This window comes from Phyllostomus hastatus, unplaced genomic scaffold, assembly GCF_019186645.2.
Source record: "Phyllostomus hastatus isolate PE091 unplaced genomic scaffold, TTU_PhHast_1.1 phas_contig_40, whole genome shotgun sequence".
Taxonomy (NCBI): domain Eukaryota; kingdom Metazoa; phylum Chordata; class Mammalia; order Chiroptera; family Phyllostomidae; genus Phyllostomus; species Phyllostomus hastatus.
In genome coordinates this window covers 77251732-77268874 of record NW_025333872.1, presented here as the reverse complement: position 1 = coordinate 77268874, position 17143 = coordinate 77251732, and the positions used below count along the sequence as shown (strand labels likewise).

The 17143-nt window shown below is 35.9% G+C and overlaps 1 protein-coding gene across 1 annotated transcript in view; it reads left to right on the top strand.

Annotated features, from left to right (window-relative positions):
- HBS1L (HBS1 like translational GTPase) overlaps positions 1–17143 on the top strand; it is an 85742-nt gene that overhangs the window by 36344 nt on the left and 32255 nt on the right. Inside the window, exon 5 of the mRNA XM_045842776.1 lies at positions 14714–14822. Within this exon, the coding sequence (XP_045698732.1) occupies positions 14714–14822 (109 nt within the window). The remainder of the gene's footprint in view (positions 1–14713; positions 14823–17143) is intronic.

Below are 17143 nucleotides of genomic sequence, written 5' to 3'. Positions count from 1 at the left end.
TTAATCACATGTTAGAGGAGTACTTACAAATATTTTTTAAGAACTTGGTTAAATTTTATTTTTAATTGTAAAGTACATATAATATATTTTACCATGTTAACCATTTTTAAATATATAGTTTGGCAATCTTACGTATATTCACATTGTTGTGTAACCAGTCTCCAGAACTTTTTCATCTTGTAATACTGAAACTATAGTCATTCAACAGTGCTCCATTTACCCCTTCTCCAGTCCCTAGCAACCACCCATAGATCTTTTGTTTTGTGTACCAGTAACTGTAGGTTTCTTAGTACTTTATTCTGTTATTCCATTTAACCACTTATTATAGGGATCTAAGTTTTTCAATTTATTGTTTTTTAAATTTTTAATTTTAATCATTGTTCAAGTACAGTTTCTCCCTTTTACTCCCAATCCAGCCCACCCACCCAACCCTCCCCACTTCCCTCCCATTACCACCCTCCCCCTAGTTTTTGTCCCTGTGTCCTTTAAATTTGTTCCTGTAAACTCTTCCCATTCTCCCCTGAAATTCCCTCTTCTCTCCCCTCTGGTCACTGTCAGCCTGTCCTCTCAATTTATTATTATAAAAATGCTTCAGTAGACATTTTTGTACATTTGTGCATTTTTTCAAAATAGCAGTAATGTATACTTCAAAGTTTTTTTATTTTTACTTCAAAGTTTGTGGTGATTTTTCCTTTAACCTAGCGTCTACCATATAGTAGTCTCTTAAAACCATGTTAGTTTCCCTTTCCTTCAGTTTACTAATTGCTTTGAAATTCATTGAATTTGTTATTATGGAGTTATTTCTGTAAATAAAATAAAACTGGGTATTACCGAGTTTTAAACTGTCCAGGAATGGCTCTTGGTCCCATATATGAATTCAACATGATGTCTAGAGATAGTGTGTGACTTATTGTCTGTCTTTCTGAAGCTTAAGTATGTGTAGGGTTATTCAAATACAGTAGCCTCTTTATCTTTAAGGTCCTGTTCTTGGAAATTCCAAAGGAAGACTTTAGGAAGTTCAGAACTAGGTTGAGATAAGGATTAGATTGAATCTGTGTAGACCTTGTATGCATGTGTATATTTTATAGTAACTTAAAAGAACAGTGTAAATGACACCTAATGAGATAATGAAATTTAATACCTTTTAGATTTGATTAATAGTTTAATTTTTATCATTTTTGCTAGTTGGACCCTTGTCTTAAATTTTTCAATGTTCTTGTAAACTTTTTTTTATTTTAGCTCATATACATACTATGAGACTTTTATTTCCCCTGTACTTTTTCCTCTGTTACAAATATTCAGTGTTTTTCTGACTTTATGACCAGAAGTTGCTGATTCTCACTGCTAGTTCCCGCAGTAATTTGGAAGAGCACTTGTACTTGTGTAGATTTCTGAGATTTATATTCCAGCTGAACCACTTAGCAAATTACTTACCACCTTGTGCCCCTGTTTCCTCATTTGTAAAATTAGGATAATAATAGTTCTTACTTTTTAGGGTAGTTGTGATGTTAAATGAAATATTAAGCCAATTCAGCATTTTTGACACATAGTAGGGGCTCATTAAATTTAGATTATTTTGTATTGCTGAGTAGGTTATTTCTGAAATATACATTCTTAGCTTTGCCCATAATAACATCATGCCTAAAATGAAGACATGAACGATTAACCTGATTTGTTAGCGAGATGCTTAAGGGTAGATAATTCCAGGGATGGAGAGGGTGGATATAGATGGGATCCCTCAGGGAGAGTTTATAGGAAGTGAAACAGAAGGTCAGAGGAAGCATGGTGAGGAACACTGTGTGTTTGTGTAGTATTTTTTTGAAGGGTTTTGATTTATATCATTTCATTCTGTAAAATAAAAAGGCTTTGTTTTGTAGGTTATCCTCTTTCTGGTCTAACAAAATTTGTATCTCAGTATTAAATATTTACAAATAAGATGTAAAAAGATGTAAATGGTTTCTCTCTTTTTAAGAAAAATGATTACTAACACAATATTGCCTTTATTCTTTAACTCTTCAAGTAGCAAGAATTTCTGTTGATTTAGAATGGTCCTAATATCATAAATTCATTGTGTGTATTAGATTATAAATTGTGTATATGCTACCTTGAGGTATATAATGCAATCTAACATACAGGTTGAAATCACCCAAAGTTTATTAATTTTAAAAATTTGCTAGCTCAGTTATAAAAATTTGAACTCTGATCTCCATGAATCTTTTGGGGAAAAAGTATTTTTCCTCTGTGTGTCAGGAGATTAATGCTGCATGATGGATTTGATGAGGCAAGTTATGCAATAAAGGATGTTTTAAAGTGCAAAAGTAATTCATACTGAATTATAAATCACAGCGCATCTGTATAATTGAAGGAAGTGGTTTATTCTCTGTAGCCTGTTGGTGTACTTTCTGAATGTACATCTGATAACTAGAAGTTAAATGTGTAGTCAGATTCAGTGAAAAGACTTCATATTTGAAGTAATTTTTCACTGAAAATTTAACAGTGGTTTCTTTGAATCTCATTTTTCTTTACGTCTACCAATATGCACTAGCATATTGAAACATTTATAGGAACAATATGGTTGATAAGTGGACTTAGCTGTAAAACTTGTTTTTTTCTTTTTCTAAATAATCTAAAAATGTTTTTTAAGCTCAGGGTGTTTTGATCTGAATGACTTTAAATTGTGAGTTTGTTTTACATTAAGAATTTATTGTGAATTTATGTTGAATATTTCTCTTAACCATATAAATATAAAAAATTACTTCCGCCTTTGAAGTCTTTCAAATCAGCTATTTTCCTCAATGTCAAGGTAATTCATTCTTAATGTAGAAAAAGGGGAAACAGTTGCTTATGATTTTTTTACCCAAAGACAACAGTCTTGTGTTTTGCCATATTTTCTTTCCTTTTTCTCTGTGCATTTTTATTCTTTGTTGTTAAGGTTTTTACATACAGTTATTATACAGATAATTTCATATCCTATATATTTCTTCTTTTTATTTATCTCTATGTATATTCTTCCATCTGCCACTCTGCACACATTTTCAAATGTGGAATTATTGTTTTAGACCCATTTTGATTCAGAGAATACTTTTACACTTTGATTAAGAAATTGTAGAAGACATTTTTAATTTAAAATAAAAACTAGTGTTCTGAACTAGTATTTTCACATCTTTATTGGTATTGTTCAAATTTAAAATTACTTAATGCTGTCAGATAAACAAGCTTACCTTTAAAAATTGTCCTTAGTAGTATCTCTTATGTTTATTTATAGATTTTATATGAAAAAACTCCAAACCTTGATTGTTTTTTACTCGACTTAGGAATATTATTTCCTCAACAACAGTTTTCATTAACTAATAACCTATTTGATATGGGTGATACTATTAAATTTTCAAAAAATATTCAGTTGATGTTATTTAGTGATTAATGATGCATGTGTGTGTAGGGGGAAGAGATTCTCACTGAATAGGTTAAGTAGTTATTTTTTAAAAAGTAAGATTATGAGAACAGGAACCTCAAAAGGTCATCTGAACTAATTTCCTGATTTGTGGCAGATCTTTAAATGTCTTTTTAGTTACAAAGTTAACACTAGCCATCCAGTACTAAGTAGTTACAATTTGCAAAGAATGTTCAGCTGGGTTTGACAAGTTGTATAACTTACACAAACCTCACCTCTTCATCTGTAATACTAGTTTTATACCAGCTACATCATTCACAATCATTTTTTTCCTCTCCCAGGACACTTGAGAGAGAGAACACTTTCTTGTTAACATTAGTATCTGCTAGTGACAGTGATTTTCAAAAGGACATAGGCAAGGGTGTCTTTGTTTTATTTTTTTGATCTCCCAAGCTGAGACTCCCAAGCTTAAAGACTATATTACTTTTTTCATATATAGGATTATATAATGTTATCAAATGTTTGAGTGACTATTATGTGTCTGGCACTGGATTATATAATGTGGAAAATATCAAAAATACCCTTCTGGTTTCATAGGTTAGTTGGAGAGGTAAGGCACATTCTTTATGTTGATATTTTATAATACAGACAAAACATGCTAAATGAGGATATGCAATAAAGGTTTTTGGTTTCAAGTCATACCATTTTTGGACTGGAGTTACCATTTTCGAGAATTGGAGATAATGCGTGACCAGAAATTGATAGAATTCCTGGCAGGTGCTTTCCCCGCCTAACGTCGGCACAAGTGACAGGTATGAAGGTAGTGTGCAGGCGTTTGTTAGGGACAGCAGTGTGGCTTTCTGGTTCCCATCAGGAGCTTCAGTTGTATTAGAAACCTCATTAAGCAGAGAATGGTTTGACTGCTAGGCTCTAACTATATAAATTCTTAGAAGATTCTCAAATGCAAATATTAAACCAAATCAGAATTATTGATTGTATTATTCACTATTGTCAGAAGTGTCTGAAGTGATTATTATGAGCCTCACCAAAATCACAAAATCATAATCAGGACAAAGCATTTTATAGAGGTACTTGATCAAGTAGTTTTTATACATTTAATTTCAAAAGAAACCTGGTTTAGTCATCTTGGGAAAAGTCAGTTCTATGAGGAGGTACAACCAGAAATGGAGTGGAAAGGGGGCAGTGGGTGCCTTGGAAGCAGCCTGGAGAAAGCAAGAGCAGAATTTCCTGATTAGGCCTGTGATCTTTAGGAATTTACTTAAATTTTCATCCGTAAATAATGGGTTGAGTCAAATGACCTCTTAAAAAAGTACAGCACACAAAATTGCACGAGCGTATAAATCTAAATTCATGTAAGGACTTTACAAGGAATGTGACTACGTATTTTCTGCCCGCCTCTTAGAATCCTTCACTGTCTGGCCTCTCACCTTTTGTCTTCTGTGGGCTCTCTCATCCATTCCCAGGTCTCCAGTTGCTTTATATGTTTAATAGTACTCTCACTTTTGCTCTGTACACTCGATTATCCAGGTTTCTATCCTACTTCTGTCTGTCTTCAAAGAATCTCAAATCCAATGTGTTTTCTGTTCATATCTAACGTAGAGTCCTAGGAATTTAGGTCTCTCTTTTTTCTTTGCCTCCCTAACATTTATTACTGCTATGCCTGTCCCCCTTTACTCATTTTCTGTGCTCTTGTACTTGCTCAGCTGGAGTCATAGCACTTGTGGTCTCCTGCAAAATTCTCTTCCTTGTCTGTGTTTTCTTTCCATCTTGTTTATCTACATGTCCACCACATCTAGAATGAAAGCTACCTGAAAGAAAAATGATTACTCTTCTTTGTGCCCTCAGTGCCAAGAACATGTTATAATTTAACTTGAAAAATGTAAAGACCTGAAGTATCTAGGAAGCGTTTAAAAAAATAAGTCTTTGGTGGCGATGCCCATTTATTTAGGAGAAGCATTTCCTCTGTGCACTGCTGTAATTTTGCACTCAATGAGAGGACCATCCGAGAGGAGTTAGCTCCTGACTGCAGACTTCTCTTAGTTCTCTGGGTTCTCTGGAATTTACATTCTCCATTTGGTGATGACACAGCTGTCTTCTTTCTTCCTTGCTAGAAAACTCTGAGGACTGTCCTTTCTGGCACCTCCCTTCATATGTTAAGGTGTCAAGTGTTCCTAATTTTACCTTGTAATATCTTTTAGATATCCCTTTCTCCAGTGTTCTTCGATCAGTCCATAGTGTTTCTTATACATATTAGCACAACTTATTAACTGCTCTTCCTTCAGTCTTGCATCCACAATCCATTTTTCATGCTATCGTCAGAATAAGTTTTAAAATCATGGTATGATATTCCAACGATTAAATTATTTTAGTGGCTCTTACATTTGAAAGTCAAGTGCCGAAAGGTTGTTCATGGCTCTGAGTGAGTTGCCTGATTTTCTGTCCATAATTATGTCTCACCAGTTAATCTTTTTCCCTATGTCTCAGCCATGCTGATGGTGGTGTGTTCCCTGATCCCCTTTCCCCTTATTTTTTTTTGTTCCGAGATTCATTAGGAACCTTTTGAAGGAAAGGTTCCTAATTTTTTCAGTGTGAGTGGGTTAGTACTTTTATATGCACTCTCACTGTGCCTGCATATAGCATTTCACATTATAATACTGTGCTTGTGTTATACCTCTATTAGACTTACATTTCTTCAGGATAGGAATCATAGCTTACTCTTTGATCTGTTTGTCCCAGTACCTAGCATAGTGTTACATAGTTGGCAATTCCCTCTCTACTATCATTAATTAATATGTGACTGCTAGAGAGTAATTTGTGTCTGTAGATTCCTGGTGTCAAATGAGGAAAAGAAAGTTGATATTTTGGTGATATCAGAGACCCACAGATTATATTGCTTTGGTGATATCAGAGACCCACGATTGTTTATGTCATAGTATGAAGTGTTGAGTACTTAATATATACTAGGCATTGCTCTAAGCACATTACATATAGTGACTCATTTAGTTCCTCTACCTCACTATTAGGCAGGTTCTATAATTGTCATTTCATAGATGAGGAAGCTAGGTACAGAGAGAAGTTAACTGATTTCCTTGAATTCACATGACTTGTAAGTGGCAGAGCCTGGATTCAACCCAGGCTACCTGGCAGTGGAGTCCATGTCTTACCCACTTTCCCAAACACTAAGTTACCGATGAATGGGACGGGTTTGATGTGTAGTGGTTACTGGGGCTCTCCTGTGGGAGCATAAAAGTATGCAAGCAAATTTACATGTACTTTATTAGTAGTTTTACCTCATAGGTTTGGTAAAACTGTGTGGAATGAATCCAAGAGTCTTAGGTCATACAGTGGTGCAGTTGACCTCTGATTCATGCATTAGCAAGAAGCCTTGACTTCCCTTGTGTTACTAATTTTCATGAAAGTAATGGCATTTGCATGAACATGGAAATAGTGTGGACCATGGCTATGGACATGAGATAACAAAGTGTTTATGCCAGGGAATCCTGGTCTGCTGTGGGAGTAGTAAGGGAGTGATGAGTCTCAAAAGGTAAATTGGGGTCATGTTTCAAAGAACTATAGAAAAGTAGATTTTATTTTTGTTCAGGGCCACTAAATATATTTTACCCGGTAAGTGAAATGATGCGAAACCTCGCAACAGTGGTAGGACATGGTTTCGTAAGACAGAAAGCAGACAGACCTCGCATCTAACATGCAGGCCTGAGACCCTGAGGGCCCGGCCCAGGTAGATGGGAAAGGAAATGACAAATCTGAGAAATATTTATGAGGGAAAATGTAGTAGAATTAGTATTAATTGGATAGAGAGGTTTTGAGAGGGGAAACAGGTCAATAACTGGGGTTTCAAGCTTGGTTGGATGGGAAAAGACTAGAATTGCTCATTTTGTTGGCAAAAGGATAAGATATGTATATGTGTAAATATGTATATATGTATTAATAATATATATATTTGAGATGATGAATGTGTGTAGGGTTTGTAATATGTATTTAATTCTTTGCTAATAACTGTTTAGAGCAGTAGTTCTCAACTGGAGGTGATTTGGCCCCAGAAAGGGACATTTGGCTGTGTCCAGAGACATATTTGGGGTGCTGCTCAGCATCTTACAATGCAGAGGACACCCCCTAAAACAAAGAAATACCCTGCTCAGAATGTCAGTAGTTCCAAGGTCGAGAATTCCTACGTACTGAGAATCCCAGAAGGACAGGATGGATTTTACCACGATTTATTTTTAACCCAGTAAAAATACATGTTTAAAGGAGTCACATTTATAATTACCTTTTAGTTTTCACCTTCAATTCTTTAGGAATTTATCCGAGCATTGGAAGACCTATCAGGAAATGATTTTGTACAATGCACCAAATACTTGGGTGCTGGAAGTAGAGAAATCCAAATGATGCAGTCCCGCTGTCCTGGAGCCCCGGAGTCTAAACAGGGGGATTGATTAATTAACACTGAAGACAGCATTGTTCAGAGCATTACTTTCAGCCTTACTAGAACAGTCAGATTATAAAATTGTCATTGCATGATTGATCAGATGAACTTTGTAACTTTGTTTCAAAACATGAACTTCCCAGTGGATGTTTCAGTATTATGTTGTAATCAGGGTCATTGAAGGAAAGTGTTGGGCTTGTGGTACACTAATTCTAAGTGTTATTGCTAAATAGGTTTTAATTCAGTCTAAGAAAATTTAAGACAGAACACATTTCCAGAAGTATACTGTACATCGTAATAACTTTTGATTTCCTCCCATTTCTTCCTCCCCGAAGTGGACCAGACGGTACTCGAGCCAACAGTGTCAGCGCTCTTCCTTTGGCAACACTCGATGCCAATAAAAAAGTAGAAATACTTTTATTTGCTCCTCCCCCTTCTCTGTCCCTCTAGAGTACCCCTCTTCCACTGCCTCCTCTCCTCAGTCCTCCCCGCCCCCTGGTCCTCCTCGTCCCTGCTCCTCCCTTTTTTCCTTCAATAGGTTTGTAGGAGGGCTTTCATTATGTATATTAACCCCTTGTATATTTTCCCCACGTACTTTATGTTCACTTGTGGTAACCTTAATTAGGGAGACATTTTAAAATATTTATATAAGATTCATCAGTCTTATCTGAATATTATAAATATTTTTATAATTTTCTTCTTTGTTAATATTGTTAATCAACCAGAAACTTATATGATACGCCGTGGACATGATAGAGCCCTTTACTCAAATGAATGGTCAGTGTTCCCAACAGAGTGTTGCATAACCCGTCTTTTTCCACTGACTTGAACCCTCTCTTTGCAAATACTGAATTCTGTTTATGAGTGTATGTAAGATGTATTCTCTACATATTTTTCTATACACTGAAGTATTATTATTGTATATAACAAATACAAATATATTCCTGTTAATTGGTCTGTTTGTAGATACTCTATTCTAATTCATCAAGCTGTTCTTGTGCCATTACCACGTATTAATTTACTTCAGCTTCACAGGAGGTCTTGATACCTGGTAGTTCTGTTTCCCTGTCATTCTCAGTTTAAACTTTTATTGTACATCCTCTCGCATTTACTCTTCCAGATGGACTTCAGCATCAGCTCGGCCTGTTTTCTTCTCAGATAGTCTCATTGATTACTTTTCGCACTACCGGGTCTTTCATGGTTTGTTATTTTTTTCATGACACTTAAGTAAAATAAAAAAAATACTAATACTAAGTTCAAGCCAAGGTATGGCACACTTCTTTGGGTTCCAGTCTATGACTAGGTGCATCTAGCATTTGTTTACCCTATAATCACCTAAAATCACTTTAAAAAGGGAGATTAATAGGTGCAGCAGTATTCAAACTAAAACATAATTGCAGGAAATGTTCTGACCGAGGACTTCAGCAACTATTTTTGATTTACTTTTCTGGCAAGGATTCTACATGAATAATGGTGAGATAATTCCATAGAAGGAAGGTTTTGTTTGAGAATATTTAAAAAAAAATAGTTGAGTGCTTTCACATATATTTGTTACAACATCTTTGTGAGATGGACTATGTAGGTGGTGACATCCTCATTTTTCAGTGGGATAAACTCAGTCTCTGGAATATTTGATGACTAGATCATGGCTTAAGTTCTGGAATTTTCTAGTGGTAGAGCCTTAGATTTCTAGCCATACTAGACTAATTAGAATTCATTATTTCAGGGTAGACAGTATCTGTTCAGTTTAAATAGCACCCTAAGACTGAAGCTTGGGGTGTCTCAGTGCCTTGGGAAGAGGAAAGTTATTATAGAATGATGAGACATAGCAGATGAATTTATGAAGAAATCACATATAAATTTCTATGGTTTTTCTTTTACCTAATCTGAGTGTGGCCTTCCCCATTTCTAAACAGTCTCAGTAATTATCTTTCCTAATTTAGAATGTTTACTACTTCTCTTTTATACATTTTTACTTATTAGATGAGAAAAACAGAATCCTTATAAACAAGTCTATAAAAGATATTTTTTCTTTAAAAAAGGCCTTTCATGTAAGCCTCAATTATATAGTCTTACTATAAAAGTTGATTGATCATTGCCCTGTCTTTTTCAGAATTTTGCCCCATTTACTAAAATAAGTGCCTTTCATCATGTTACTTTTGTCTGTTTATTTTTTAGAGTCAGGTTAAATCTCATTTCATTAAGTTCTTCCATAATCACTCAGGTACATACTTTGAATTATCTTGCTTATTGTCTCTATAAATCATCTCCACAACCTTTATACTTATCAGTAGTGTATGAGCTCGTTGATAGTAGCCATCATATGATTCGTACCTTTTTTAAAATTCTGGCTAGGTCACAGGCTGGATGGCCTTGGGCAACTCTGCAGTAGGAATAAGAACCTGCCCTTACGGTTGTCGTGAAGGTGGAGAGCATGTGAAGAGCACCTGGTGGAAGAGCCATGAAAGCGCCTGTAGCAGGTGCCAAGTTGGCTTTCTGGATCCCAGATCTCTGACCATTAGGAGGTAGCTGGTGTTAAGTGCAAGAAGTAGGTAGAGCTGGTAACTGAGGAGGTTATTGTCCCAAGAAGAGATCTAAGATAACTTGAAAAACAATAGAGATCAACTCAGGATTTGAAAATTTAAACCATTAGGGTTTAATCACTAAACTCTGTTTATTGAATGCTTGTCAGCAGAGCACTGTGTTAGGGTCGGTGGACTAGGTGAACGTACCCATGAGGCAGTTTCTGCCCCCAGAGAGCTCGCAGTCAAATGCTGGTGTGTTTAAAGACCCGAGGAAGGAGTCTGAAGAGGATGAATTACGTTGATGTGCAAGCAGAAGATTTCATTGAAATTCACAAGAGTCTGAAATAAAAGGTTTAAAATTCACTCTTTAGGGGGTGGTCTTCAGATCCATAATAGCGAACTTTTTCCCTCTAAAAAAATACTTGCACTCATGTAATCAAAAGTTTGAAATACTACATCTTGAGTTTGATGTCTTGTAAATAATAATCACCAGGAATGAAAAATTCATTTCTTGTATCCCCAGAAATATCATATAATCATGCTATGATTCTCTCTGTGCTTAGAGACCTTTTATGTTATGATCCACCTATTTTTTTTAAAGTCAGAATTACAGTATTTCAGTGTGCAGAAGTGGGTCAAGAAATTTTCCTCATGCAAAATTGTTGGAAGGTATTAAAATGAATCAAAGGGAAGTGGGGGTTAGTCTTGTATAGCCTGGATTGAGACATTTTCGTGCTTTATGGTTCTTCTCCCCTATTCTTTTAACAGAAGCCAAAACTCACCTTGCCTCTTTTTCTTGTCTTAATCCCGGTGTTCCTCCCCCACCACCGTCACCCTCCAAACACACACACAACACGTCAGGATACTGCTCTCGGTGTCCTCCTCCTAATCCTCACTCATGTTTCACTTCACTCTACGTTTGCTGTAACTCCAGGAACTACTTTTTTCATGAAAAGCACATCATCTCTTATTTTTAGTATTTTCCTGGTACGGGTATTTTTTTTTCCACTTCCTTTTCTTACTTCATTTATATCCTCTGAAACCTCAGTGCCTAGAAGGTGAACTTTGTTCTCTTTACTGACTTTCCTGACATTGCTATTGCTCCATCCTTTTGATTTTCTTTAAATCTCTGCTCCCTTAAAGTGCCTGCCTTTTTGCCTGAAGCAGCAGGTTAGTCCTCACTGCTGTCATCTCCTGAACAACCTCATAGCCACTTTTTCACGTTCATTGGAGACTTGGCAAGCTGGCTTGCAGTTTTCTTCTCCAACCTAAGGTATCATGACCATAGATTACTTGTGCCTCGATGGTGGGAAAACACCAGGTTAGACACCCTGGGCTTTCAGTTCCTTGACCATCTCATTTCTAGTGACCTTCACCTCTTATCAGCAATTCATTAATGCCCCTTTATTCAAAATTATAAATTCACACACTTCATTCTAACCACAACCACCTGGTTGTGCTTCTCTTGCCATGACCTTTTCTTGACCCCTGGATGTCTCTGCTTTCCCCCAGTGCATCAGTACTCTTATATTTTATTCTTTAAAATCTAGTTTAGGGTTTATGATTTGTAATTTCAACTTTCTCCCTTTGTTACTACCTTCAACTACTTGGTCTTTCTGCTTTCTTTTTGTACCTTTTGTTTAGAAACTTAACCCTGGATGAGGCATTTAGTGTCTTGCCTCTTCCTGAATTGCTGAGCATTGCTAGAGAAAGTCACATCGAAGTGCAGGTTGATTTCATTGTAAGTTTATTGTTAGAAATCTTAAGTGGGCTCTCAATATTATCCAACAGTTCTCCTAGTTTTTTTAATGTTCAAATCATTTTCCTATGTGCAGAGATTACTGAAAACTTTTATTTGCTTCACCAGCTTTTTACTTTCTTCATTCACCCTTAGTCTCAGCAGGTAACTAGCTGCTTGCTATGTTTGGAGAGAGTAGAAGCTAACCATTAGGAATTTTCATCTTCCAGCCCCTCAACATACAAATCTGCCGTCTTCTACAATGTAACAGCCTGTCTTCTGCCTTAGTTCAGTTTCTACCTGTGCTTTGGGTCCCATCCCTTTCTGCTTTTTCAGAAATTCTAAAATATGTAAAATGATCTTTTCTCTTCCTAGTACTTTCAAACATCCCCTTTTATTTTTGTCTTTTCCATCAGCTGCTCCCACACCCCCCTTTGGCTGCCATTCGATCACATTCTTCCCTTTCTAGCCACACTGTAAGGGTAATTTATGCACATCTATAATCTCTTATGTAAAGCTTTTGAGACCTGAGTTGATTCAGAATTCAGCATTTCTGGGTTTAGAAAAGCATTAATATATACATCCCATCTATGGCATGAGCCCTGTGGTCATCACATTGTTATCCTGCACTAAAATTTATAGCTTTTCACTCTAAGTGGGATAAATAAGGGCTATGAATAGCTTCATGTCAGTCCAGGTCAGGTTTTGCTTCCCAAAGAGTTATTAAATAAAACAAACAAAAACCCTTAATTTTTCAGAGATTTTGGCTTTTGTAATAATGGATAAGAGATCATGGGCATATATTGCTACCTCTGTTTTCTTATCTTCCTCATATTTTTTAAACTCATTCTGGCTTTTGCTTTCCTCGCTTCTCTCAAATGATTCTTGCTAAAACTGTACAAATGACCTTTATCTAAAAGGATCATGTCACTAGAGGTTTGCAAGTTTTCAGCCCTGATTTCACGTGAGTAGTGATACCAGCTCCATCAAGCACTCTCTTAGCCTCCTTGGCACTGTCCTCTCCTGGCTCTCCGCTGGCACCCTTTTCCAGGCTCACTGTCTTCCATTCTCTTTCATTTACAGGCTGGGTCATTCCGGAGCGTTGTTCTAAGACCACTCCTCCTCTTGCTCTACGTTCTGTCCCTCGGTGATCTCATTCATGCCTGTACTTTCAAGTACTAACTGTGCATATACGTCATAAACACATGCTTTAGCCCACACCTCTCCCTTGAGCCTGACCCTTTATCCTGTCTTTCCTCCCATACCCACTTGTGTACATCATTCTGGTGACTTTCAATTTTTTTTGAACAAACATTGGGGTCTTTGGTGTGGCCTTAAGGTCCTGCATTGCCTGGCTACCGCCTTTTCCTGCCATTTAACTGTGCTCCCTCCGCCCTTCTATTTTTCCTCCCTCTGAAATGATAACTAGCTGTCTCCTACACCGGGGCCAGGATGCAAGCTACTCCCTTTGGTCGGAATGCTCTTTCTTTCTCTGCAGCTAATTCTTACTCATGTTTTGCATCTTCGTACAACTCTCACTTTTCTACAGAAGTGCTTTAATTCAGGTGCTCTATCCCAAAATCTTACAGCACACTTTGCAGATTGTAACACTAATAATAGACTTGATTTTACTTTTATTTTTTGAGGTCACTTAATACCTTTTCCCACTAGACTGTAAGCTTTCTCAGCACAAGGATTATGTCTGCTTTTGTTCACTGTTGTATTTCCAGCATAGTGCTTGGCATATAGTAGGTGAATAACATACATTTTGAATGAATGCTGTACGTTAATCTCTTCTAATTTTAAAGTTTTCTGTGTGTGTGTGTACACATACACACACACATATATTTACCAGTGTAGCATATGCAGTTTCTGTAGTTTTATGTGGACCTAAACCTGATGGCATTCTTGAAAATTATGACACATACTAAAGAATTTCATGTTACATGATGATTATATGTATTTAAAGGATCCAGTGCATTAAGTCTTACTTTGATCTAGCTCATAATTTATTCTGTGTTCTTAATTCCCTTTTTCTACTTTTCCTCTTTCCCCATGTTCTTTATGGATAGCATATATCTTACACTAAGTCTAGTGTCATATGCAAGTAAAATAAATGCACTGTTCAGCACGATTCAGCAGACTCAACTCTCTCATCAGTTAATAGGTATCACAGGATTAAAAATAGTTTAGCCATCTGTTAACTGACCGAACAGTTTTAGTATTGTGAAAGGGTGTGGTGGGAGAGGGAGACGGAGGGTCTGTGTGTGTTGTCGGAACAAGGCTTAGTGCAGAAACCGTCTTGTGACCTCTTAATAATGAAACTTAAGAGTCAGTTCAAAATTAGGAAGAGATTTGGTGGAGGTTAAGCATAACAAAGATCTGATATAGGGGGTTTTCCAAAATAGAGTGACAGAAGAATTTTTTCAGCTTTTTAATATTTCACTACAAATTTTTAGAGAAAAGATATGTGTTTATAAAGATATGAATTCTGTGAAATCTAATTATCATAACATTTATGTGACATATAATATGTAATATATGTTTCTAGAAATGAACTTTAATTAGACTTTTATATTTTACTCTTTCATTAGGAAAATCAGTACATATCCAGTCATCTCGAAGTGAATCTGAAATTGTGCCAAAAGTTGCTAAAATGACTGTATCTGGAAGGAAGCAAACCATGGGATTTGAAGTGCCTGGGTAAGGTTTATAATCCCCACCTTATTTTGAAATAGTTTGTCTCCTATTAGACTCTAAGAAAGTTATGTTATTAACATTGAACTATCACAGTCTTCAGTAGATCATGATACAAAGAGAAGGGGATGAGAAATTAGACTTAATTCTTCACTTATCTATGTATGTTACTTATTCTGTCTCACTATCCATTTTCTTATATAAATTCAATTATAACTATGATTTTGTGAAATCTAATGCTGTGAGAGCGAGACTACGTATGCCGCTAGATGGCGTATGTGAGCAGCATTTGGGAATTACATGTACTGTATAGTTGGTCAATCAAGAAATCATTTTTTTTGCTAATTATTTAAACACTTTTAAATTTTCACAATAAAATGTATCAGTGTAACAAAGTCATAGATTATAAAATGAAACACCTCAAATTTCAAATATGTAGTGAAAAATGATAATAAGTCATACATTGGTAACACTCATCATTTGTTCTGTCTCCTCAGTCTCTAGAATTCTCCCAGGAGCTTTTATAGACAAGGGAAGTGGATTGCTTGAGGCTTAACAGCACAGCTTGAAAACACTAACTTTTAGCCTCTTTAAAATGTTTTAGATTTTTAAACCATTCCCTAAATTTTTACTTGCATGTATTTTCTTTGCCACTTAACTTCCAAGAAATGTAAACTCAGTGACCTGTTTTTTCTTCCTTACAACATTCTTGTAAGTCAGTGGATGTATCATGCCTCTTGGTTAGGAAGAATCAGTGATCACCCAGTTCAATTAAAAGTCAATAAAGCCTTGACTTTTAAAAGCAAGGCTTTATTTGTAGGATTTCAGATTTAGTGAGGGAAAGAACTCACTATATTTAGGACATAGTAGGTGTTCAGTATATGTTAGTTGAATTACTAGATGAATGAAAAAGTTAACTTTTAATTTGAATAACTTTGGACCATGAAGAGAATTTTAAATCCTGATTCAGTCACAAAAAGCTTTTACTGTATGTCTTTTCTCTCTGAATTGGGATTGGGCTGTCAGAATCATAAATGCCTTTTTTACCCTTATGTCTGGAGGACCATTTAAGCCTATTATGGGATTATTTCCATTGAGAGATCAATCAGTCACACAATTTCTTGTGCTAAGGATTTTATAATTATCATGCAAAAGGTTTCAGAAGTCTTAGAAAGCAGCATGCAAATAAGCTTTCCAGCGTCATTTAAACAAGAAGAAAGATTTAGCTTCTAGGCTCATATCCACACTTTTGAAAATATGGCATATAAACAAAACAAATATCATTTTATAGTAATAATTAAAATTATAAAATTATATCAGAAAGCACCCAAATAAACCATCATTCAACCAAGTTTCCCTTTTTTCAGATCAGTCAGTAATTAGAGCCTAAAACCCAGAATGGTCATTTTTAGATTTATATTAGAGATTTTTCAAGGTTTAAAAAGATTAATTTTTATTTCATAATATGCATAACTTTTTATTAAGTACACACTTACCCAGAATGCCTTTGTAATTACTTTAGTCACTTCCCTCTAACTGTATATAATTTAGTGAATTAATTTTTAGTTTGCCTTAGGTCTACTTAAAAAAGAATGTTATCATGAAAGTGAGAAAAAAGCAAACTTTTCATGTTACTGAATTATAAGTGAAAATAATCAAGTCAGACCCATGTTTTGTGAAGTCCTTCCTATCCTGAGCAGCCCTGCCTGGGTTGGAGGGGGAGCTGAGCTTCAGGCCTCTACCCACTCTGTCAGCCATAGCCGCTCCTCCTTCCTCTGTTCCCCATGTTGGAGTCCGCGTGTTTGGAAAGGTTCTGTAGCTGACACCAGAAGGATGTGAAGCCGAAGATTGTTACTTTTCCCAGCTCTGATTGGAACCAAAGCCTTTGTGTTACCGAGCAGATCTCTCTGTATCATATATGTAGTCATTCTAGTTGAGCTCTTTTTTCTTTTTAACTCCTAAATAGAGAGTTGTCATGTTTTGGTGTTAAAACCAGCTCTGGACATTCAGATAAATGTTTGCAAAGTGTAATCTGAGTTTGATAGCACTTAATTTGCCCTGTTGGAATTTTTTAAAAGAATGGGAATATTTTTTACATTAGTAAAATTTTTTCTCAGTAGTTCAGGATGAAGCTAATCTGTCCAAGCATTGTTTAAAAATGAACACCAAAATTGGCTAGTGGAGATTTGCAAAGCAAAATTTAATGGAAATGGATATGAGGTTTTTAACAAAGTTAAAAATGTAACTCATCTGTCCCATTCTGAGGCATAGGATTAAGGGTCAGTGACCTGAGAGGGAAAACTGAATCTCTTTTTTGGTACAGTGGG